At 45.6% G+C, this 24,306-nt stretch overlaps 1 protein-coding gene across 2 annotated transcripts in view; it reads right to left on the bottom strand.

The window, feature by feature from the left end:
• Positions 1-24,306, bottom strand: part of LOC135907865 (diacylglycerol O-acyltransferase 1-like) — a 237,705-nt gene that overhangs the window by 14,293 nt on the left and 199,106 nt on the right. For both annotated transcript variants that reach the window (XM_065439624.1, XM_065439625.1), the window contains 2 exons: positions 20,297-20,450; positions 2,105-2,167 (listed from right to left, as the gene is read on the bottom strand). In XM_065439624.1, coding sequence (XP_065295696.1) covers positions 2,105-2,167; positions 20,297-20,450 — 217 coding nt within the window. The remainder of the gene's footprint in view (positions 1-2,104; positions 2,168-20,296; positions 20,451-24,306) is intronic.

Raw genomic sequence — 24,306 nt, 5'->3', positions numbered from 1 at the left:
CTTTTTTCCCAGCTCGCTCCATGGAGCTATGCCATTCCATCGGCGTCTGGGACACCGGAGCAGTGTTGGTTGCATCCATCGCCTCTTCAGAGGCGGTGGATGATGCCTGCTCCGTGGGCACACTCTGGGGTTTGTCGGGCCTGTCTGCACGGGCAGTGGCCCTGAGACCGGCAGGCTCGAAGGTCTGCTGGTCTTTCTTGACTGGGGGCGGAACAGCACTGGCTGCTCCTGGCAGGGGTGCTGGTGGCGTAACCGCGATCACACTCCATGTGACTTGTGTGGCTGACAAAGGATGTAGCGCTGCCCCCCCGGTGCACCACATAGGTGTAGGAAGGACTGGACTGATTGTGGAGAGCGAAACGTTTGCTTGCCTCTAGAAAAGATAGGTTGAGTTTGACTTTCAGTTCTATGATTTGTTTCTCTTTTTTCCACGAGGGGCATGATCGTGAGTAGGCAGAGTGATCTCCTTCACAGTTGGCACAGCACGTTGCTAAAGTGCAGATATCTGAAGCATGTTCTGTTGAACTACACTTAGCACAAGTATCACGCGCTCTGCATGTTTGTGACCCATACCCAAAACACTGACACTTGAAGCATCGACGTGGATTTGAGATGTATGGTCTGGCACGAAGCTAGCAGTAGCCAGTTTCTATTGTTTCAGGTAGGTTGCTGGTTCCAAAAGTAGTGATTATATGTTTGGTAGGTATTTGCTTGTCATCTTGCCTTAATGTTATCCTTTGCACTTTCACTATGTTCTGGTCTTGCCATCCTTCAACTAGTTCGCTTTCACTCAGTTCAAGAAGGAAATCTTCCGAGACGACCCTGCGCACTGTGTTCATTGACCTGTGTGGGCCCACTGAGACGAAAATTTCCCCAAATGCTACAAGTTTCGAGAGTTTGTCGTATTGTACTTTGTCGCGAAGTTCTAGAAGAAGATCGCCACTTCCCATCTTTGTTACTTTGCAGCCTCGGCCAATTGCATCCGTCAGACATTTCGCTACAACAAATGGTGAGGTCATTCAGACTGTTTTGGTATTGTGCTGACTTTGTACAACGTGGTACTTGGAAAAAGATTGTTTTGGTTGCATGAAAAACGTGAATGTTTCATCGGTGCTCCCCCTCTTCAGGGAGCGATCAGGTAATGGTGGAAAGTCATTTGCCATATAGAGTTGGAAAATTCGGCAGCAATGGTAGCCACCCACCACCGAGCCCATCAAGGGGATGCTAAAAGGTTGGAGGAATACCTGCAGACGCCAGCCATGCATTGCTGCTATAACGTAATATAAAATACCTAAGGTTGGATAAATTACACCAGGTTAACCCTTGCCACCCAGAATACGGAAGTGAGAAGAAGTGATAAGAAGACAGGAAAGAAGAAACAGCGAAAGAGAAAGCAGAAGATTGAAGAGGGGGACAGGAAAAGGTGACTGCCGATTTCCTCCAGGTGGGTCAGTTTGGAGATGCCGTCTATGTGAAGCAGAGGCCAAAGAGGTGTGCTGCCTCTGCCGGGGGGCCTTAAAGATCCAAACACTCAGCATAGGCTCAACCCCCAGGATCCCCCTTTCCCCAGACATGGCTAAGCCACGCACGGCTACATGCGGGAGGGTCCAACCCTCGTGTGCTCAGGTACGTGGTGTTGCAACGCACCAAACGCCTGCTGACGCAGCTGCCCCTACAAGGAAGCTCAACACTCGAAGCTGTTTTGGAGGAGGATGGTGCAAAGGCCCCTTCTAGGTGCAGTTGACACTGGTTGGTCCATTAAAGACGCATGCATACACATGGCACGGTTGTGTAAACATCATTGTCACCACTGTGAACAAGGCTCCCATGCGAGAGCCAAAACACCACTCGGTCTTTTTTTTTTAATCTTGTAGTGTCTTAGTGTAGTTGATGTCCATTTTTTTACACTAATGTACCACCATAATCATCACTGTCAAGCCCTTGGCTTCACATACACGCACACACACACGCATGCACACATATGCACCTGCTACATCTTGCTCTACCAAAATGAATAAGCTATCAACTATTTGGGTAATCTTTTGTGAGTCATTAAACTATAAATGTAGTAAACACTACAGCTTAAGAAAGTACAAGGGTTTACCTGTGCAAGCATACCAAGAAAGGCCCACACTCTGAACATTTTCAGGGGAACGCTGACAAGGTACTGAAAGAGAAAATATTGACACAAATGTTTTACCTTGGCACAACATTGTTGAAGCAATATTTTGTACATTACCGTTTTTAGAGTACCCATACTTAGCTTAGTTTGAAAGCAAGAGTATATCCAGCACAGCTAGCATATTGCACTACATCAACAAAAACTCTTCACACACAGTGGCAACATTTTTTTTTTATTAACTCCTTAATGAACACACCTTTTGCACAGAAATGTTGCCAAAATTGCCCTAGAGTTTTCGAGCTATAAGCTATGCCTTCCAAAGCTTAGAAAATATGTCACACAGACTGCATAACTGCAGTAAAATAAGCTTCATTGGCCACATTACAAACACCATACCACCTTGTTGGCAATTCTTGCAATAATGGGATTACTGAACAATCCCTAAAAAAGTTTAACGGATATGTGCAATGTGATCATTAATTACAGAATGATAAATTCCCAAGGCACTGCATAACAGCACAAATTTTCAGTCGTGTGATAGCGCTCAAAGCACAGGACTGCACACACAGCCTTTCTGCGTCATTTGCATCACACCTGGTTTGTCTCTCTCCCGATTTTCTTTCCAATGGCATCCCTCTTTAGGCCAAGAAGTAGACATGCTTGCCTGAGCTAACACTGCTGCTAGTTGCGTTCAAAAGTAACTACAATACTGTTCTACTGGCTCAGTTCATGAAAAGCCATGCTAACAGCTGCAGAATCATCATCATCATCATCATCAGCCTGGTTACGCCCACTGCAGGGCAAAGGCCTCTCCCATATTTCTCCAACAACCCCGGTCATGTACTAATTGTGGCCATGCCGTCCCTGCAAATTTCTTAATCTCATCCACCCACCTAACTTTCTGCCGTCCCCTGCTACGCTTCCCTTCCCTTGGAATCCAGTCCGTAACCCTTAATGACCATCGGTTATCTTCCCTCCTCATTACATGTCCTGCCCATGCCCATTTCTTTTTCTTGATTTCAACTAAGATGTCATTAACTCGCGTTTGTTCCCTCACCCAATCTGCTCTTTTCTTATCCCTTAACGTTACACCTATCATTCTTCTTTCCATAGCTCGTTGCGTCGTCCTCAATTTGAGTAGAACCCTTTTCGTAAGCCTCCAGGTTTCTGCCCCGTAGGTGAGTACTGGTAAGACACAGCTATTATACACTTTTCTCTTGAGGGATAATGGCAACCTGCTGTTCATGATCTGAGAATGCCTGCCAAACGCACCCCAGCCCATTCTTATTCTTCCGATTATTTCCGTTTCATGATCCGGATCCGCCGTCACTACCTGCCCTAAGTAGATGTATTCCCTTACGACTTCCAGTGCCTCGCTGCCTATTGTAAACTGCTGTTCTCTTCCGTGACTGTTAAACATTACTTTAGTTTTCTGCAGATTAATTTTTAGACCCACTCTTCTGCTTTGCCTCTCCAGGTCAGTGAGCATGCATTGCAGTTGGTCCCCTGAGTTACTAAGCAAGGCAATATCATCAGCGAATCGCAAGTTACTAAGGTATTCTCCATTAACTTTTATCCCCATTTCTTCCCAATCCAGGTCTCTGAATACCTCCTGTAAACACGTTGTGAATAGCATTGGAGAGATCGTATCTCCCTGCCTGACGCCTTTCTTTATTGGGATTTTGTTGCTTTCTTTATGGAGGACTATGGTGGCTGTGGAGCCGCTATAGATATTTTTCAGTATTTTTACATATGGCTCGTCTACACCCTGATTCCGTAATGCCTCCATGACTACTGAGGTTTCGACAGAATCAAATGCTTTCTCGTAATCAATGAAAGCTATATATAAGGGTTGGTTATATTCCGCACATTTCTCTATCACCTGATTGATAGTGTGAATATGATCTATTGTTGAGTAGCCTTTACGGAATCCTGCCTGGTCCTTTGGTTGACAGAAGTCTAAGGTGTTCCTGATTCTATTTGCTATTACCTTAGTAAATAGTTTGTAGGCAACGGACAGTAAGCTGATCGGTCTATAATTTTTCAAGTCTTTGGCGTCCCCTTTCTTATGGATTAGGATTATGTTAGCGTTTTTCCAAGATTCCGGTACGCTCGACGTTATGAGGCATTGCGTATACAGGGTGGCCAGTTTCTCTAGAACAATCTGCCCACCATCCTTCAGTAAATCTGCTGTTACCTGATCCTCCCCAGCTGCCTTCCCCCTTTGCATATCTCCCAAGGCTTTCTTTACTTCTTCCGGCGTTACCTGTGGGATTTCGAATTCCTCTAGACTATTTTCTCTTTCATTATCGTCATGGGTGGCACTGGCACTGTATAAATCTCTATAGAACTCCTCAGCCACTTGTACTATCTCATCCATATTGGTAGTGATATTGCCGGCTTTGTCTCTTAACGCATACATCTGATTCTTGCCAATTCCTAGTTTCTTCTTCACTGTTTTTAGGCTTCCTCCGTTCCTGAGAGCATGTTCAATTCTATTCATATTATACTTCCTTATGTCAGCTGTCTTACGCTTGTTGATTAACTTCGAAAGTTCTGCCAGTTCTATTCTAGCAGTAGGGTTAGAGGCTTTCATACATTGGCGTTTCTTGATGAGATCTTTCGTCTCCTGCGATAGTTTACATGTATCCTGCCTAACGGAGTTACCACCCACTTCCATTGCACACTCCTTAATGATATCCACAAGATTGTCGTTCATTGCTTCAACACTAAGGTCCTCTTCCTGAGTTAAAGCCGAATACCTGTTCTGAAGCTTGATCTGGATTTCCTCTATTTTCCCTCTTACCGCTAACTCATTGATCGGCTTCTTATGTACCAGTTTCTTTCGTTCCCTTCTCAGGTCTAGGCTAATTCGAGTTCTTACCATCCTGTGGTCACTGCAGCGCACCTTGCCGAGCACGTCCACATCTTGTATGATGCCAGGGTTAGCGCAGAGTATGAAGTCTATTTCATTTCTAGTCTCGCCGTTCGGGCCCCTCCACGTCCACTTTCGGCTATCCCGCTTGCGGAAGAAGGTATTCATTATCCTCATATTATTCCGTTCCGCAAACTCTACTAATAACTCCCCCCTGATATTCCTAGTGCCTATGCCATATTCCCCCACTGCCTTGTCTCCAGCCTGCTTTTTGCCTACCTTGGCATTAAAGTCACCCATTAGTATAGTGTATTTAGTTTTCACTCTACCCATCGCCGATTCCACGTCTTCATAGAAGCTTTCGACTTCCTGGTCATCATGACTGGAAGTAGGGGCATAGACCTGTACAATCTTCATTTTGTACCTCTTATTAAGTTTCACAACAAGTCCTGCCACCCTCTCGTTAATGCTATAGAATTCCTGTATGTTACCAGCTATATTCTTATTAATCAGGAATCCGACGCCTAGTTCTCTTCTCTCTGCTAAGCCCCGGTAGCACAGGACGTGCCCGCTTTTTAGCACCGTATATGCTTCTTTTGGCCTCCTAACTTCAGTGAGCCCTATTATATCCCATTTACTGCCCTCTAATTCCTCCAATAGCACTGCTAGACTCGCCTCACTAGATAACGTTCTAGCGTTAAACGTTGCCAGGTTCATATTCCAATGGCGGCCTGTCCGGAGCCAGTGATTCTTAGCACCCTCTGCAGCGTCGCAGGTTTGACCGCCGCCGTGGTCAGTTGCTTCGCAGCTGCTGGGGACTGAGGGCCGGGGTTTGATTGTGTTGTTCATATAGGAGGTTGTGGCCAAGTACTGCACCAGGGTGGCCAATCCTGCTCTGGTGAGGGAGTGCGTTACGGGTTCTGGTCACCAGGATCAGGCCACACTCCAGGCCTGTTTATGCAATTTTATCAACACGCGGATTTTTTTTTTTTTTAATCCGGTGGAAAATTGCCGGCACCGGGATTCGAACCACGGACCTCTTGCACGCGAGGCGGGTGTTCTACCTCTACGCCACCGCTGCTGCAGAATATACATATTCAATGAGGCAGGTTCGTCAAGTGCAAAATCAATTTTGGCAGAGAACGAACTGACCTCATCCAAGGCCTTTAAAGGGTTAAAGGAAGCTGAATAAAAATGCAACAGTGCAGCTTGATGAGTATGTTTGCAGCTGCTGATGTGAACAGACAGAGAATCTTTGCGATATACAAAATAATTAAGACAGCAAGACAGTTTTGTTATAAGCAACACTTCAGCAGTTGCAAAAAAAAACCTAAACACAGCAATGTATTCTTCTTTCTCAGCAAATGGCAAAAAATGAAGGAGAATGCATTAGTTTAACAGGTTTCAGTAAAAGATAGCTAGAAAACGTCTAAGCACAGGTCAAAAAGGTTGTGAGCAGTTTAACCCAAAGTGTAAAACGTTGGTAGTGATGGCTAATGCAACTCCAGATAACTGCCATTTGTAATTAATCCTCTTTCTTTCCATTAGTTTCACTTTATAACTCTAGAGGCATTGTTGATCCAATGTACTATTCAAGTGTTTCGCCTTCTCTGGAATTTTCAACCCAGTAGTGTTCTCGATCATCTTTGTTGTCCAGAAATGAACTTTCCATGTGCCTTGACCCCACAGGGCTGCATGTACTTATTTGAACAAAAATAAATGCCTTTATGAACATGCAATAGGTAGCCTTCTTTTTGTAAAAAAAATAATTCTGCTCTGTGAATCATTCTACCTGGACATGCCCACCACTGTCACCATGGCGAAGTTCCTCGCATCGTTGGATACATCTCTCCTACCATGAGAAAGGACTCAACTTCACCATCACACAGACACTTGCTACAAGAGGAGCAACAGTCAGGTGTGTTGCTTTGGGGCACCCTTCATGTCCAGTGCAAGTATAGTGGTAATTCTTCCCTTCCCTCAGACTGAAAACCCCAACGAAGTTGAGAGGCAAAAACAACCCAAGCACCATGAAATGCACAAAGCACTAACACACACCGCCTACGAGAATATCTTAACAGTTCCTCAATTCAATGTACGCTCTGAACAACACTACACTGAAATCCTCCGAGCAGATTTTAGCAGGTCCTGCCTTCTCATAGAACAGACCGTGCAGCATAAGTGGGCCAACGTGTTCAATCCCTGGATTGCATCCGTTCTGAACTCAATGAATGAATGTGTAATGTTTAGTGGCACAAGGGCCAGGTATGGCCAAAGGGCGCCATGCCAGTGTTAATGAGTACGCAATGGAGTGATGAATTCTGTAAGTTGATGTGACATGGCAGTAAATGGGCCTAAAATAGTTGCTGTAAATTGCGTAAAATCTATGTGTAATAAGATTATGGCAAGGACTAATGACGTGTACTATGAACATTAAAATGCATTGCGAAAGAATGATGCAATATACAAAAGATGTCAGGTGGTAAAATTGGCTAGGGCACTACTGCCTATTGAAACACAAGGGCCTAGAGGTATGTGCTATACAAACCAACCATCATAGCGGCATCCTCTAGAAAGACGATGTGCTACGAATTTAATGGGCTTATTACATGTAGGACATCACTCAAAAAAGCGAGGGCTGCTTTGTTCTTAAAAAGCGGTTCTTTGCCAAGAAACATAGCCGGATGGAGAGGGACACAATAGCAGTATGCAAGAGGAAAATGTTTCTTCCTTTCTCTTTAGGCTTCCCAACACTCCAGGAAGACGTGGAGGACAGTCAGCCTGTCACCACATCTACCACAGGTTAGAGGCTCGTCACCAGTCAGCAGAAAGTTATATTATGAGTGCCAAATGTGTGTCCTATTCTGAGTTGAGTGAATAGGACATCTGTTCATGTTTTCGTAGCTGGTAGCCAGAACCCTAACTTAATCACATGAAGCTTATGGCTCGCTTCAGCATCCCACAAGCATTGTCAGTGGCTTCACAGCTTGTTCCGTGTCTGTGGCAGGGATAGCAGCAGAACGAATACCTTGCAATTCTTTTGATTTGGTGATTTCGTCAGCAAGCACATTACCTTCGATTCCTCTATGGCCAGGAACCGAGCATATTACTACATGTGTACGAGATAATGTTGCACAAGATCGAGTAAAGTTCAATAAAAACAGGATTTGTATGCCTTTGTAGACTAACGCTTTTACAAGGCTTGACGAGTCTGTGAATATTATTGCTCTCTCAAGATTTAATTTCTTTATATGTTTTACCGCAGAGAGTAGTGCATAGGCTTCTGCAGTAATGATACTTGTATGCGGATTCAATACACCTGATTCAGAGAAAGAAGGACCAACAGCAGCGTAAGATACGCCAGCATGTGACTGACGTGTTTAGAAATTGGAGCAAGAGTACTTCGATTGAAGTTCACGGAAATGCATTGCGATTTCAAGCTCAGGAGCATGTTTTGTGACCTCTACAAAGGATACATCACATTCTATTGCCTGCCACTCCCAGGGTGGTAATAGCTTAGCTGGAGGCATTAGGCGATGTTCAAGAATTGGGACATCCATTTCTTCGCTAAGTTCTCTCACACGCAGTAAGAAAGGTAGTCTCATAGAGGGTCTATTACGAAAACGTGCTGCACACGTCAAGTCGTTAATGGTTGTGGAACACAGATGTTCCTGATTAGAGTGCACTTTGAGAAAACAGGTGAAGCCGATGCATGTTCTCTGAAAATGGAGTGACCACTCATCTGACTCTACGTATAGACTTTCGACAGGGCTTGTTCCAAATGCACCAGTGGCCAGGCGGATGGTGGATGGGATCTAGCATCTTTAGCATCTTTAGATCTTTAGCATCTTTAGATCTAGCACCCAGATGGTGGATAGGATCTAGCATCTTTAGCACGCTCGGGGCGGCAGAGTGATATACCACGGCATCATAGGCCAATTGTGATCGAATTATGCTCCTGTAAAGATTCAATAAACACTTCCTATCGCTATCCCATTTGAGTGGGATAGAATTTTAAGTAAGCCCGGAGTGAAGCATAACACCTAGAAATCTGTGCTCTTTGTTGACAGGTATTTGTTGCCCACACAGTTCTACAAAAGGATCTGGAACCAGGCCTCTCTTTCTTGTAAAGAGAACACAAGAGCTTTTGTGGGGGCTGATATTAAATCCATTTTTGTCTGCCCACTTGAACACCTTGTTTAAGCCCTGCTGTACCTGTCTCTCGCATGCTGCGAGATTACAAGACTTCAAGCCTATTTATTTGTATGTCGTCCACATAGATGGAATAAAAAATAGCAGCTGGTAATGAGGCACGGAGTGTGTTATCTTAACGATAAAGAGTGCAAAGCTGAGTACACCTCCCTGAGGTACACCAGTTTCCTGTATAAATAGACGCGACAGTGCCTTACCTATTTTCACCTGGAATGCACGGTTGTGTAGGTAGCTTTCTATAATTAACATATTGCCGCAGATGCCCAGCGCAAACAGGTTGCGCAGAATTTCTTAACGCCAATTTGTATCGTACGCCTTTTCCATATCGAGAAACACGGATAAGAAGGACTGTTTATGTACGAAGGCGTCACAAATGTTTGCTTAAATCCGTACAAGAAGGTCGGTTATAGAGCGTCCTTCTCTAAAGCCTCACTGATATGGATCAAGAAGTTTGACTCAAGGGAGTGCAAAGACGACGGTTTATCATTCTTTCAAATAGTTGCAAATGTAACTTGTGAGGGCCATTGGGCGATAACTTGTTACTAATGTGGGGTTTTTGCCTCGTTTCAGAATCTGAATGACAAGGGATTCTCTCCATGCAGTAGGAAGGTACCCGGCAGCCCATATAGCATTTAAAAGTACGAGTAGCGTTATTTGATTATCACTGTCGAGATGTTTAAGCATGTTGTACATGATCCTGTCAGGTCCAGATGCAGAGTTCTGACATGCAGCCAAGGCTGTCAACTCGGCAAAGTTAAAAGGAAGGTTATAGAATTCATTCGGTCCGCACAACAACTTTGGATTATGTTTGTGTAGGAGTTCTCTAATATCGTCAAGGTTATGAAGGAGTCCTCTAACATTCCATTGTAGTATTTGTGTCTCCATTATGATGAATGTGTTTTGTGCTGCATGTTTAAGAGACAAAGATTAGCTCACGGGCCCTTTCCAGGTGCCATGACGCAAGTTTTGTCTTTTTTGGAGTGATCACGGAGTATCGCCACTCCTTAGGTGCTGGCGGCGCCATCTGGATGGTGGTTGTGTCCATTGTCTCTTGCGAGGTGCAGGACACATGCTTTTCTGAGCATTGTGTTTGACGTGAAGGCCTCGGCATGTTGGACAAGACTTTTGAGGCCACTTGCCCAAAGGTTGATGGTCCCTTCTGCTGGGGTGGCGGAGCAGCGCTAGCTGCAGCTGCTGGGGGGGCAGATGGCTTCACTGTTGGCTCACTGTGTGTGGGCCGGACAGCTGCCGGAAGCCGTTGTGTTGCCGCCCCCTGACGTGTCAAATTGGCAAAGGTCTTCTTTGGCAGGTAAGATACTCGCCTGCATGCCTCCTTGAAACTTCCGTTTTCCTTTACTTTAATTGTTATTATTTCTTTTTCTTTTTTTCCATGATAGGCACAGCCACGAGTATGCAGTGTGCTCCCCATCACAGTTTACACAACGGAGAGTTCTCGCAAGATTCAGAGGTGTGTTCATGGACACTGCATTTCACACAAGTTTGGCGGCCTCGACAACTCTGTGAACTGTGGCCAAAGCGTTGGCATTTGAAACATCTGAGGGGACTTGGCACGTATGGCCTAACATGGAGCTTGATGTACCCTGCTTCAATAGACTCGGGCAGAACACTTGAACTGATGTGCTAGGATATGTGGTGTCGCAACACACCAAACGCCTGCTCATGCAGATGCATGCAGATGCCCCTGCAGGGCGTTCTCAACTCAAACATGGACATTCAAGTAATCCTCGACCATTACACCTGCGCATCGTACGTTGTGGATTACATCAATACTGCTGACCAAGGAATGATCGACCTGCATAAGTCCATCAGACAGACACTTCAGGAGAAGCCCAACATGAACTACAGGCAGGTCGTCAAGGTCTTGAGAATCAACTTGCTAAAGTCCATCGAGATGCCTTCACACATTCTCGTAGCACCTGTTATTAAATGCGTAAGCATTTTTATGCCTACACAACAGGAAATTTGTCCATTACGTAAGGCAACGAATGGCTCATACCCCCTTAAGCAATGGCTCACATCCCCGTAAGCAAGAAAAACATCCGGAGCTCAGGATATGCACGTCAAACTTGGGCTGTCCAGAGAGCCCATGATGCAGCGGTTAGGCTCGGCCTACCAGCCCCACGTGGGAGCGGCCCGCAGCTCTGCCCTAGGGAAAAGCTTCTCAGGACCTTGTTATTAAAGCTCTCTCTCTCTCTCTCTCTCTCTCTCTCTCTCTCTCTCTCTCTCTCTCTCTGTCTGTCTGTCTGTCTGTCTGTCTGTCTGTCTGTGTCTGTCTGTCTGTCTGTCTGTCTGTCTGTCTGTCTGTCTGTACCTGATCGAGAGTCTACCGATCTTGAAAATGGAGCCTTTGATAACGAATCTACTGAAAATGCATATCCAAGTGATGAGACGTATAAGCTTTTGCATAGAATGAAGCAATTTCGAATCAAATTCAGGAGCCGAGTTTTTGCACGTGCATATTTGTTGATGGACACGAAAAATCGATGGAACCCTAGCCATAAATAGCTTCACTGTAAAAGGAATTGGGCTTTAACAGTAATTATAGTATTTAATGAAACACAGCTGCCGCTTTTGTTATGTAACACAGAAAGACCTAGTAATTTATGGTGCAAGTTAGTTCTGGCTCACATTTAATCATGTGCGTGCTTACCAAGAAATGCCAAGAAGTTGTTTTGCTTTACATTTGTGATTAAGCATTGCCACCATATTTTAAAAAAAATCGGCAGACTCCAGCAATTCCTTCGGCTTTGAACTCATTCACAGACAGCAGCACGCTCTTGCAGTGGACACAGCCATCCTCTTAGAAACAACTTATTTGCAATGTGCACAATGTCATCTTCATTCACTACAGTATTGCATGCTGTGGCTTCCAAAGTGTATGTACAGGCATAACCACTCTCAGGGTATGTGATGCACAAGGCCCCACAGAAATTGCTAAGTGTGCGGGTTTGCCAACTGCCCAACTCTGTGGGTTTGCTATGTCTGGATTTTCGGTGTCCATACATCTGCCCTTTCCATTACACTGTTATCAACATCAAATAGTTTTCATCATTGTGCTGTCATTAGCCACTTCCTCAGCTTCACCCTTGCCATGTGGTGAGAATGCTTTCATAAGAAGTAAAATAATTTAGAGCCACTATATTCCACTGTCCACAACGATAAAATTTTTTGTTTTTACCAAATGGCTAACAAGATATGATAAAATAGCTATGGGGAGCTGCCAAGATCAACAAAGACAATTTACAGGCACACTTTGAAAGGTGGATACACTGACTGCAAAGTCACCACCAGTATTGATGGTGACTGTGTGGCGACATGACAAATACTACCAGACAAAGAACACCATTAGTATCTTCTTTTTTTTTTCTATGGAAGTGAATGTACTTTTTGAACTCTTTATGACCCAGCAGACACCATAAAATAAGACTGGTCAAAATGCTACAGGCTCTAGTCTGGTGCAAACAGCGTGCCATAGGCATAAATTGCAATGTGAACAAATCAAACTGAACTAGAAAGCAAATTTGCATTTCCAGGTTTAGTGTTCCCATAGACCAGGATTGGGTTTGATTGACTAGATCGAGCAAGGCACTGGTGATGCGATCTCGTTGGTTAAGCTTCCATGTTTTATTATATCATAGTTGTCAACAGAATATATGCATTTGGCTAAATGCAGATTAAGGACACTACACTACCCTCCTTACCCGCTGTGGTTGCTCAGTGGCTATGGTGTTAGGCTGCTGAGCACGAGGTCGCGGGATCGAATCCCGGCCATGGCGGCTGCATTTCGATGAGGGCGAAATGCGAAAACACCCGTGTACTTAGATTTAGGTGCACGTTAAAGAACCCCAGGTGGTCGAAATTTCCGGAGTCCCCCGCTACGGCGTGCCTCATAATCAGAAAGTGGTTTTGGCACATAAAACCCCATAACTTAACACTACCCTTCTTGGCAAAAGTTTAAGGTAAACATGATTGGCAAACATGATTAAGAAAGCTGTAAACAAAAACAGTTCACTGCTGAAAAGTCACGAACGTCTCCTACCAACGAACAGTCACAAAGTCAGATCACGAAATTGGAAAGAATGCGAAGGCTTTCTGTTTCTCTTTGGGTAGCACTGTGTTGGAGAACTCTGGTGCAATACAAGTGGCGCAGGACCTGGCACTGAGGTAGCTGGAGGATATACAATGTGTGGGATTCTCATCCGCATGCTATTGGGACAAAGGAACGACACCACAGTAGTGCAAACAATCACAAAGGCATTTATTACACCTTTCATAGATCAATGCCTGCAAGCCGAGTTGCTATCTACAAAATATGCCGATGGGCGCGTGACAAATCTAGGAAGTCCGACTCACCGCGACCGGATAGCGAGCAAATATGTGCACCCCCATGCTGGATCCCAACGCCTGGTCATTCGCGCGTACGGTCACGCGAACGGTGGCGCGTTTGAACGAGGCCTCACGAGACGGTCTCACAGACCATGGATCAGCGCATGCGCAGAACGTCCGCACCGCCTGACGACCTCGAACCAAAGAGGAAGAGCATTCTCCTTTACGCGCCCAAGTAACCCCACAATGAGGCAGCATTAGCAGCACAACACGCGCTCCATCTCTCGTACTGCGCTTCAACCACACCGACCGCCGCGGGCCCCAGGCCAGAAGACGGGAGCTATGCGGGGAAAACAACATATCAGGGGACGCGTGAGAGTCGCACATCCCCACAAATGTCATCACAGTCAAATGATATTCTGGCTGGTGCTTGTTTAAGGCCAGAGGCATCTTTGAAAAGTGTTGAGTTGTGCCTTATTAGTCAATTTCCTCTTGAAACCTTGATTTGTGATCCATGAACACTGACAATGGTATGAGGATCTGGATCATAGTATAGAGTGAACTTGTCGTGTCTGTCTTGCTTACTCAAGACTCTTTGACCGACACAGAAGTGATGTGGTTGAGTGTGCCTTCGTGCATCAGCACGTTGTTTGTTGTATGCCTTTTTTTCGAACACAGTTGTTCTCAACTTCGTTAAATCTTCCATTTCCAAAGCAGCTTCAGCATAGCAAGACAGAAGATTTCCCACTGATCTGTCAAGCAGCAGTTCATATGGTGATCTTCCTGTTGTCAGGTGCTTTGAAGACCTGGATGATACATCAGGAAAGTGTCAATCTCTACTTCCCAATCTGTGTTCTCAAGCCGACTTGTGAACATGCTTTTTTCAATGTTCTCATAAACTGTTCAGCTTCGCCATTAGCTTGAGGTCACAAAGCTGTGATCTGATGGTGCTGAAATCCTAACTTTTTTGAGAGTGGAGCAAACTCTCTGCCTTGGAATGGGGGTTGTTGCCACTTTTTACCTGTTCAGGGATTCCGAACTGGCAAAAGACTTGTCGTAAGGAGGTAAGCACATTGTTCGCACTTATGGAGTGTATAACTTGTACCACAGGGTATCGTGAGAAGTCATCTATCACCACCATAGTGTACTTTCCATCTGGGAAGGGACTACAAAAGTCGACTGACACTTTTTCCCAGGGACCCTTGAGTGGTTCCATGATGGCAAGTGGTTCTCGCTTCGCTAGGGCAACAGCTGCTTGACATGGGAGGCAGCTTTTAATCAAAGTGTGCACGAGCTTGTCCATCCGTGGAAACCACACCTTTTCTCTGAACATTTGTTTTTTGACGATCCTCTGATAGCTCCTGTGAGTGAGCAGCACTGCTTGTTTCTGCAGGGTAGTGGGAAGAACTAGGTGTGTTTCTTGAAGGATGATGCGGTCGCGTGTTGTTGTTTGTTCTGTCTTTATAGATGCAAATGGCTTCAGTTCAGCTGAGACCCAGCTGTTGAGTGTGGAGCGCTGGACAGCCCCGGAAAGTGACTGTAGCTGCTGGTCTGCTTTAGTTGCATCAGTGACTTCCTACACCAAGAAGGCATTTGGGATGCTGTGGTGCTGGATAAAGTTAACATACTCATTGGGTACCTTGTCAATACGAGCACACATTTTCAGCTCAGGAGCTGGAATGCCTGGAAAGGTAATTAGAAGGGTTGCTACTTCCTGCACTGTGTTGTACATGAAACTTGCACTGTTGAATGTGTAAAGCGAGGCGAGATGATCTTGAATGTGTAGAGCGATATGGTGATGATCTTGGATTTCCCAGTATGCTCACTAAAGGCTTGTGATCAATCAGCAAAAAGGAAGTTGATTCCACAAAGGTGAAGGAAGAAGTGTTCCATGGCCAATACAGCACTGAGCACCTCCATTTGGGAGTAGTGGCTTTCTACTGGTGTAATCGCTCTACTTGCATAAGCTAGCTATCACTACAATGTGTTCACTGTCGCGCTGTGTGAGGATAGCACCCAATCCATGTGGACTTGCATCTACCACCAGTTCCGACGGTTTAGATGGGTCAAAGTAAGCAAGGGTGGAGGCATCGGACATGGCTTGCTTTGGGCTCTCAAGAGGGTTCTGCTGTTGTTCTGTCTACTCCCATGCAATATTCTTCAATGTCGGTTCATATAAAGGCTGTGCAAGGTCAGCAAGATTTCTCAGAAATCTGCTGGAATAGTTTGTCACTCTTAGCAGGCTCTTTACTTCTTGAGGCGACTCCAGTGTACTAATTTGTAGAAAGGTTGCGATTTTCTCGCAATCAGGACGAACACCATCAGCTGAAAAAATAAGTTCAAAGAAATTCAGTTGACATTGATAACAGTGACACTTCATTGAATGTCAATCCAGCTTCTGTAGTCGCTGCAGAACAGCTTGCAAGGAGATGCCATGCTCCTATTTCATTTGTCCTAAGACAAGAATATCATCAATAACATTCAGGACATCGGGGATGTGATTGAGTACTTGGCAGATGGTGTTCTAAAAAATTCCAGCGGCAGTGCTGATGCTGAAGTTCAGGCATTTGTAGCGAAACAAGCCAATATGTGTTGAGAGTGGTGCGAGTTGCCTTGAGGAGGTGTCAAGCTCCAACTAACGATATTCATTCTTCAGGTCAAGATTGGGGAATATTGTTGCTCTACTCAAGGCAACAGTGATGTCATCCACTGCTGGGCACAAATGTTTATGTTGAATGGCAGTGTTCACAACACGCATGTAAATGCAGATTCGAATTTCATCAGGCTGATGTGGTTTTGGGCACAATAACCACAAGGGACACCCATGGCGTAGGTCCGGTGAACTGGCTCAATGATGTCTTCTGTCAGAAGGCGTTCAAGTTCTTTTTCTGTGGCGTCACGTAAGGCAAACGAAATATGCCTGTGGTTGTGTGACAGGTGGGATAGTATCGTTCATAAAAAGGTGGATGCACTTGTTTTTGAGTTTTCCAACTCCACTAAACAATTTGGGGAATGCTTCCATGATTGACTTGCCACATGAATCTCATATACTAGGCATGTGATTTGCACAAGCCCCAGGTTTTGGATGCTGCTGTGAAGCTGAAGAGTGGTGCACAGTTTCCTGGAATAACAAAGATGTCTTCTTCAATGCACTTATCTTTGTATCTCATTGTGACAGAGACTTTGCCTAGAAGTTCAAGTGGAGATATTGTTTTGTATGGGAACACTGACGAATGTTTCCTGGAGATTCACATTTAGGCGATAGCTCTCAAAGTCATTCTTGCCAGCAATTGACACTGTTGCACCTGTGCCGATTATGAAAGTCACCAGCACGTTGTTGACAGTGACAATAGCTTTTAGAGATGGGCCTGCTTGAGGGGAAGTCATGGCAACAAAAACATACTCATCACTGCTTGAACTAGTGTCATAGGTGGCGGCATGTTCTTTGGTACTTGAACTCTTCTTACCGCAGGCTGCCTGAGAGTTCCTGTTTGGACCATTGTCATAATCCACTACTTGTACCATTCTCCTTGTTGAACAACAGAAACGTGCAAAGTGACCAACCTTGTTACATGCCTTGCATGTCTTGCCCCATGCAGCACAACTTGATCATCCGCCTTAGGCCACTTGCCACCGTAGTTGCGGCAATCTGCTGATGAGACATGAGGTCGGTGTGGTGCATAAGTCTGTCATGGCATCTGCCGTCCATTTCTTTGGTGTTGGCCATGGTGTTGTCCTTCCTTATGCACTGCAAGCACCGCCACATCGCTATCGACATTGCTTTCGCGGACACATCCTGTTTGTCATCTTCTGAGTATTCTTCCTTGTGTCTGGTGAAATGACATTATTTTCGATTTTGGACACATCCCGTTTGACACCTTCTGAGTGTTCTTCCTTGTGTCTGGTGAAGTGAGGGAATGAAGCATGGCATATTTTTGGAGGCAAAACTATGTTGTGGCAAGGATGATTTGGTTCTGGACTTCAGCATCAACATTCTCGAAGTTACAGTGGCGTGAAAGCTGCCGGAGGCATCCGTAGAAGGTGTCCAGCCACTCGCCAATGTTCTGCTGAACTTGACGAAATTTGTAGATTGCAAATGTTGAGTTCACTTGCGGAGCAAAATAAGCACTCAATTTTGCTCATGTGGCATTGCATTCTGGCATCAATATTCTCTTCATGGTCTAGGTTGTGCTTGTAGCCATTGCAGCTTGTGCAGTGCTGTCGGGGAGTGAGCGAAATATGTCGTAAACTTCTTCACCGATGTAGTGCAGGAGGAGCGCTTTCTTGTGTTCATCTGCCGTGATATCGCAAGCTAAAAGAAAGTTCTCGAACCTCTCTATCCGCTTGGTCCATTCGTGACCAATATTGCTGGCGTCTGTTGTGCAAGGTTGAAACTTGGGAAGGGCCGGCGACACATGTGCCATGGCTGTGATTGCCAGTTTCTGCTTACTGCTGAAGGAGGATATGACAGACCGACTGTCGGTTTGGCACTCACACAAGATGAAATAACTCTTCTGACACCATTTTAGTGTTCCCGTGCACCAAGATTGCATCTGATTGACTAGACTGGGCGAGATGATGGTGATGAGAGCTTGTTGGTTAAGCTTCCATGTTTTATGATATCATAGTTGCCAATAGAATACACATATTTGGCTAAATGCTGATTATAGACACTACATCAGGGTCACCTGCACCTGTGGCATTGGAGTGACTCAGGCTTAAATGCATAGCCTTAAAGGGGTCCTGAACCACCCTTCAAGCTAGGTGAATGAACACAGTCCACAGATCCACAAGTGGATCGATCCCAGAGTCACCTTTTTCTAAAACACTGTTTTTGACAAAGCCTTCTCCTCATCCTTTTTGGGGCTGTCATTTTGTCACATAGCAGATTCCTATACACGGCTGCTATTTGTCAATAGCTGACATTATTTAGTAAAGCAATGAATGGGAGCTAGTTGGTGGACGTTCACGGTTGTATTGCACTTAGCGTTACACTGAGGGAAGAACTGATGGACAAACATAAAGGAACAAAACATGGACATATGTGGCGCAAACTACCAACTCATCTAATACTGTTAGAGAATGCGCTTATACATATATCTTATATTTCACCCCATTTCCACCACCCCCCTCATCACCTTGTGTATAAGCATGTTCTCTAACAGTATTTTCCTGTCTTCTATTTCTCTCTCTCTCTCTAACAGTATTAAACAAGTTGGTAATACAAAAGGATAGAAAGTTGGGCAAGTTTGTACGGTAACATGATCTTGGATTGTAGCACGAAGGGACACGGACACAGACTAGAAGCAGACAGGACGAGCGCTAACTCTCAACTAAATTTTTATTGAAACGAAGAACATATATATAAAAAAATGCAGCATAAGAACATGACAAGTTATAAAGACATCAGTTAAATTTTTCAGGAGGTAAGGAAGTCAGAAAAACAAGCTGGTAGTTTGAACCGTGTATGTCCACGTTTTGTTCCTTTATGCTCGTCCATTAGTTCTTCCGCAAGTGTAACACTAAGCACAATACAATCGTGAGCTGACATCAGTCAAGAAACATGAGCTGACTATCGTCTACTCATGCTCGGCCATGCCTGCCCACATAGAAATGAAACTTTGGTCACACTGCTTATTGGAGTGTCAGAGCCATTGGATCCGACTAATTTAGATTAGTTAACATTCAACTAGCCTCGAACTACGTGAAACTTAAACCCAGATCACATGTACGCTATGCCTGCTGCACCTTGCAATGAACAGCGGTTAGCATTTCCAAGGAATGCGTGCTAGTGTCTGCTCACTCCCAGTTGCTCCTGGCTAGACATGCTTAATAAGCTTTGTATTGAATGCTACGAAGTGTGCAATCTGAATTTGCCTATCTGTGCAGAACAAAGCCACTCTGCACAACATCGCACTGGCTGGAGCATGCAATCATGCACTCCAACCCTGCTGTGCACCTACAGTTGTGCATAGCTACATGTAGCTGCGTCTGCTTCATAGCGTAAATGCCACAGCTGCTGCATGGTGCTGCAACAAAGCCAGCTTGCCATAATGACGTAGCCGGAGTATCGTCACTATCGTCACCGGCGCTCCTCCACCTCTTCAGAACAGAGGAAATTGAGGGTGAATTGGAAAGGTAAAAAATACAGCACTTGAAGTATTATGCTATGCTCATACTAGATCTCCTTGAAAATTTATTTCGGTAATATAATCCTGAGAGGTATCATACTCATTCAAAGATGTTTTTGAGGCTTCAAAGAAATGTGGATCAGGGTCCCTTTAAGGCTACTGGCCATTTAGAAATTGGCAGAGCAGCAATTTCACATCAAATTCTGAAAATGCATATGAAATCTCTTTAAAATTAATTAAATTATGGGGTTTTATGTGCCAAAACCACTTTCTGATTATGAGGCACGCCGTAGTGGAGGACTGGAAATTTCGACCACCTGGGGTTCTTTAACGTGCACCTAAATCTAAGTACACGGGTGTTTTCGCATTTCGCCCCCATTGAAATGTGGCCGCCGTGGCCGGGATTCGATCCCGCAACCTCGGGCTCAGCAGCCTAACACCATAGCCACATGAAATCTCTTTCGACTTATCCCCTACTTGCTTTTTAAATTAGTCAGTGGATCCAGTCATACACCACATCATGCAGTAAAATTCATGTTATGGCTTTTCACTGACACTGTCCATTACCGAGTGCATAACATTTTTGCCATGTAAAACATGATCCCATACCTCATGAAAGAATGCTGAGAGGAGGAACACCATTACACAAGCCTGGCCTTTTGACATGCCAGCAGCAACCAAAGGCTTGTAGAGGTGGCGCAGACACCATCTGTGCACTGGAACGTTCCAGTTTTGCCAAAAATACTGCACAGTGTCTGCATTCCTGAAAAAATAGACAATATATGTGCATGGGCACTGGAAAAGTCATATAAAAGTCAGTCTTGGAAAAATCATATAGAAAAAAATACTTTACAAAATAAAATTCATTACAAGCAGCAGCACTAGGAAAACATGGTATAGACAACTTTAGCTGGAACACACACATGAAACACATCCCCCCTGTCCCCCACCCCCAACTCTCTATTTATGCACGATTAAGGCCAGAAATGCTTTAATTTGGCTATTGCAGAACCTATACAAACAATATTTATTGCACTCAAATTACAAGGAAATTCTAAAGGTCAGTAGTTTCTACAATTTCGATTTTATAGCCCCAAATTATATTAATTCATAATTCATAAAAATAAAGAAAATGAAGTTGAAATGACAAGTTTAGAACTCCACAATTTCACAACTAAAACAAAATATTGCAGTTCCATAAAATGCAACTAAGGTATCTTAACCTGGGGTCTACAAACTGTGCGATAAGATAGCTTGCCAGCTTGGGCAGCGTCAGCAGTTACAGCGCCGCTGGGGCACTCGTGATGCGGTCTATAAAAGCCGCTGCTTTCTGATAATAAAGGTTCTTTGGTTGTTCCTGGTCGATGGTGAAAGACGCACACTTCTTTGCGTCTGTTCACGACGCAAACATGGTGTCAGAAGTGGCGCCCGCCGATCTGAGGCACCACAGCTCTTGGACGTCAGACTAGCCCTGAAACGACGCCGCCGCGGGCCCACTAAACAGTGCCAGACGCCGGACATGCCAACGAGTGCCTTACAAGGAAAGACCAAGTAAGATGGCTTTGTTTCAAATTGCTCCACTCGAGCCCTTCAGCTTCGCAACGCCCAACGACTGGCTTCCCTGGAAACAGCGATTTCTTCGCTTCCAAACTGCATCTGGATTAGACGGGAAGCCAGAAAAGAGTCAAGTAGATGCATTGGTGTATATAATGGGACCTCAAGCTGAGGATATCTTCAAAATGTTCAAGCTTTAGCCCGGCGACCAGAAGTTTGAGGTCGTACTGCAAGAGTACGAGGCCTACTTTGTTCCTCGACAGAACATCATTTATGAAAGGGTGAAGTTTAACACCCGAACGCAACAAGACGGCGAATCCGTCGAGGATTTTGCTACTGCACTGCACGTGCTTGCTTCCACGTGTGACTACGGGGAGCTGCGGGAGGATTTAATTCGAGATCGTCTCGTGGTGGGTCTCCCAGACCGTAAGATCTCGAGAGCTCTGCAACTCGATCCGGACCTAAAACTACAGAAAGTGTTGTTGGTGGCACGACAGCACGAGACCGTCAACCAACAGCAGGCAGATATTCACCGCGTGCGAGAACAGGAAGTTCACCGAATACAGTCCCAGAGCGGTACGCGACAAGTTGGGAAAAACGCGCCTCCGCCTGAAAGTGGAAACAACGTTCCCAAACCATGCGGCTGGTGCGGAAGAAGCAGGCACAGTCAAGCGTCCTGTCCAGCGAAAGATGCAGTCTGCAGAAAGTGCGACAAAAGAGGACACTTCGAAGCGGTTTGCCGATCAACCAGAGCTGTCAGAAACGTCAAAAACCGGACCGAGGAACCAGGCTTCCTCGGAGTCGCAGCATGACGAGCAGCTTTGGGCAGTGATAGACCGCCTCCGCACAGCGGGCATTACCTTGAACAGAGATAAGTGCGAATTCAGTGTCACGCAGATTTCATTTTTGGGACATACAATCGGGAACAACGCAGTGCGTCCTGATAAGCAAAAGCTTGACGCGGTGACAGAAATGCCACACCTGACGTCCAAGACAGAGTTACGGCGCGTGATGGGCATGGCAAATTATCTGGCCCGCTTTGTGCCCCGCATGGCGGAAGTCCTTCAGCCTCTTTCGTCCATGATGAGCTCAAGACAGGATTTTGTATGGGGTCCCGCGCAGGAAGCCGCCTTCAAGAAGTGGAAGACTCTTCTTTCATCGGACCCTGTTCTGGGAATCTATGATTCAAACATGGAAACAGTGGTCACAGCAGACGCCTCATCATACGGTCTTGGAGCTGTCCTGCGCCAAAGGCAAAAAGACGGTCAATTCAAAGTGATTTCTTATGCTTCCAGAACTCTTACGACCACCGAGCAGCGATACGCCCAAATTGAAAAAGAAGGACTTGCCCTCGTGTGGGCTAGTGAAAAGTTCCGTGATTATCTCGTAGGAAAGCACTTTAGCCTCGAGACAGATCACAAACCACTCGTATCTTTGTTTGGGTCAAAAGGAATTGACGAACTAACACCGAGGTTACAAAGAATGCGCATGCGTCTGATGCGCTACACATATGACATTGTGTATGTTCCAGGCCGGGACTTGACGGTGGCGGACGCGCTTTCTCGGTCACCTCTTCCACAAACGGAATCCCTGGAACTGGAGGACGAGATCCAGAGCTATCTGCGATTGGCGACTTCGTCCGTCCCGGTAACAGCGCCGAGTTTACAGCTTATCGCCCAGGAGCAAGAGCAAGACCCGGTATGTCAAGCTCTTATCAACCTGTGTACAAAAGGCTGGCCAAGCCGTCGAGATGTTGGGTTTGACCTGAAGCCTTACTGGAATGTGAGGCAAAACATTGCCCTTGTTGAAAACCTGCTCATGTGCGGCTCTCGGATAGTGATCCCATCGACACTATGGCAGCTCGTCCTTAAAATAATTCACGAGAGACACTTCGGCATTGAGAAGTGCCGGGCACGTTCCAAGAGCTCAGTTTGGTGGCCAAGTATCGACGCGGACATTGAACGACTTGTCAAGAACTGCCACAGCTGCCTCAAGCAGAGCACCAACCGAAAGATGCCTCTGCAACAGACTAAGTTTCCAGATAGGCCATGGCAGCGCATTGCGATGGATTTATTCTTTCTTGAGGGAAAATGGTGGCTGATCATCACGGATCATTTTTCACGATACCCGGAGCTCGTAGCGCTGAATAACCTGACTTCCTCAGCAGTAATAAACCACTGCAAATCCATTTTCGCCAGACACGGGATTCCGGAAGTAGTTGTTTCTGATAATGGGCCACAATTCTCAAGAGCCTTCGGCGCTGAATTTTCAAAGTTTGCATCAGAGTACAACTTTCAACACGTGACATCTAGCCCTCATTATCATCAGAGCAACATGGCAAAGTCCGCCGTGAAAATTATCAAGGGCTCCTTAAAGAAAACTGCTGACGCTTATAAAACTCTTCTGGCCTACAGAGCAAGCCCACTGAAGAACAGATACAGCCCCGCCGAGCTGCTCATTGGGAGACGACTGCACACGGCCCTGCCCACGTCCAGCGAAAGCCTCCAGCCCCGTACACCAGACTTCCAAGAACTGGCAGCTTTCGAGAGGTCGCAGCGTCAGCGCCAGAAGAGAGACTATGACCGACGCCACGGAGTGTGCGATCTGCCCGAACTGTCCGAAGGAACAGACGTATGGATCGTAGACTTCCAAAGAGAAGGAGTTGTTCGAGGAAGCACCAACGAGCCCAGGTCGTACTGGGTCGACTCCGGGGAAACTTCTCTACGCAGAAATCGCACTCATCTCTTCCCGCTGCCTCCGACTAGTTCAGAAGACAGCCGAGGAACAACGCAACTGACAGCGGAATCACTAGAAATAGGCGATGATGAAAGAAGTAGCGCGTGACAGTGTAACGATCCCTGTCACAATCACACACGAAGCGGAAGGTGTGTGGTTCCTCCAGAACGATTTCAAGCTTCGTAACAAAAGTGGCTTCATTAAAAAAAAAGAAAAAAGGAGAGGAAGATGTGCGATAAGATAGCTCGCCAGCTTGGGCAGCGTCAGCAGTTACAGCGCCGCTGGGGCACTCGTGATGCGGTCTATAAAAGCCGCTGCTTTCTGATAAT

This window comes from Dermacentor albipictus, chromosome 1 (genome assembly GCF_038994185.2).
Source record: "Dermacentor albipictus isolate Rhodes 1998 colony chromosome 1, USDA_Dalb.pri_finalv2, whole genome shotgun sequence".
NCBI classification, from domain to species: Eukaryota; Metazoa; Arthropoda; class Arachnida; order Ixodida; family Ixodidae; genus Dermacentor; species Dermacentor albipictus.
This window is presented reverse-complemented; position numbering and strand designations above follow the sequence as displayed.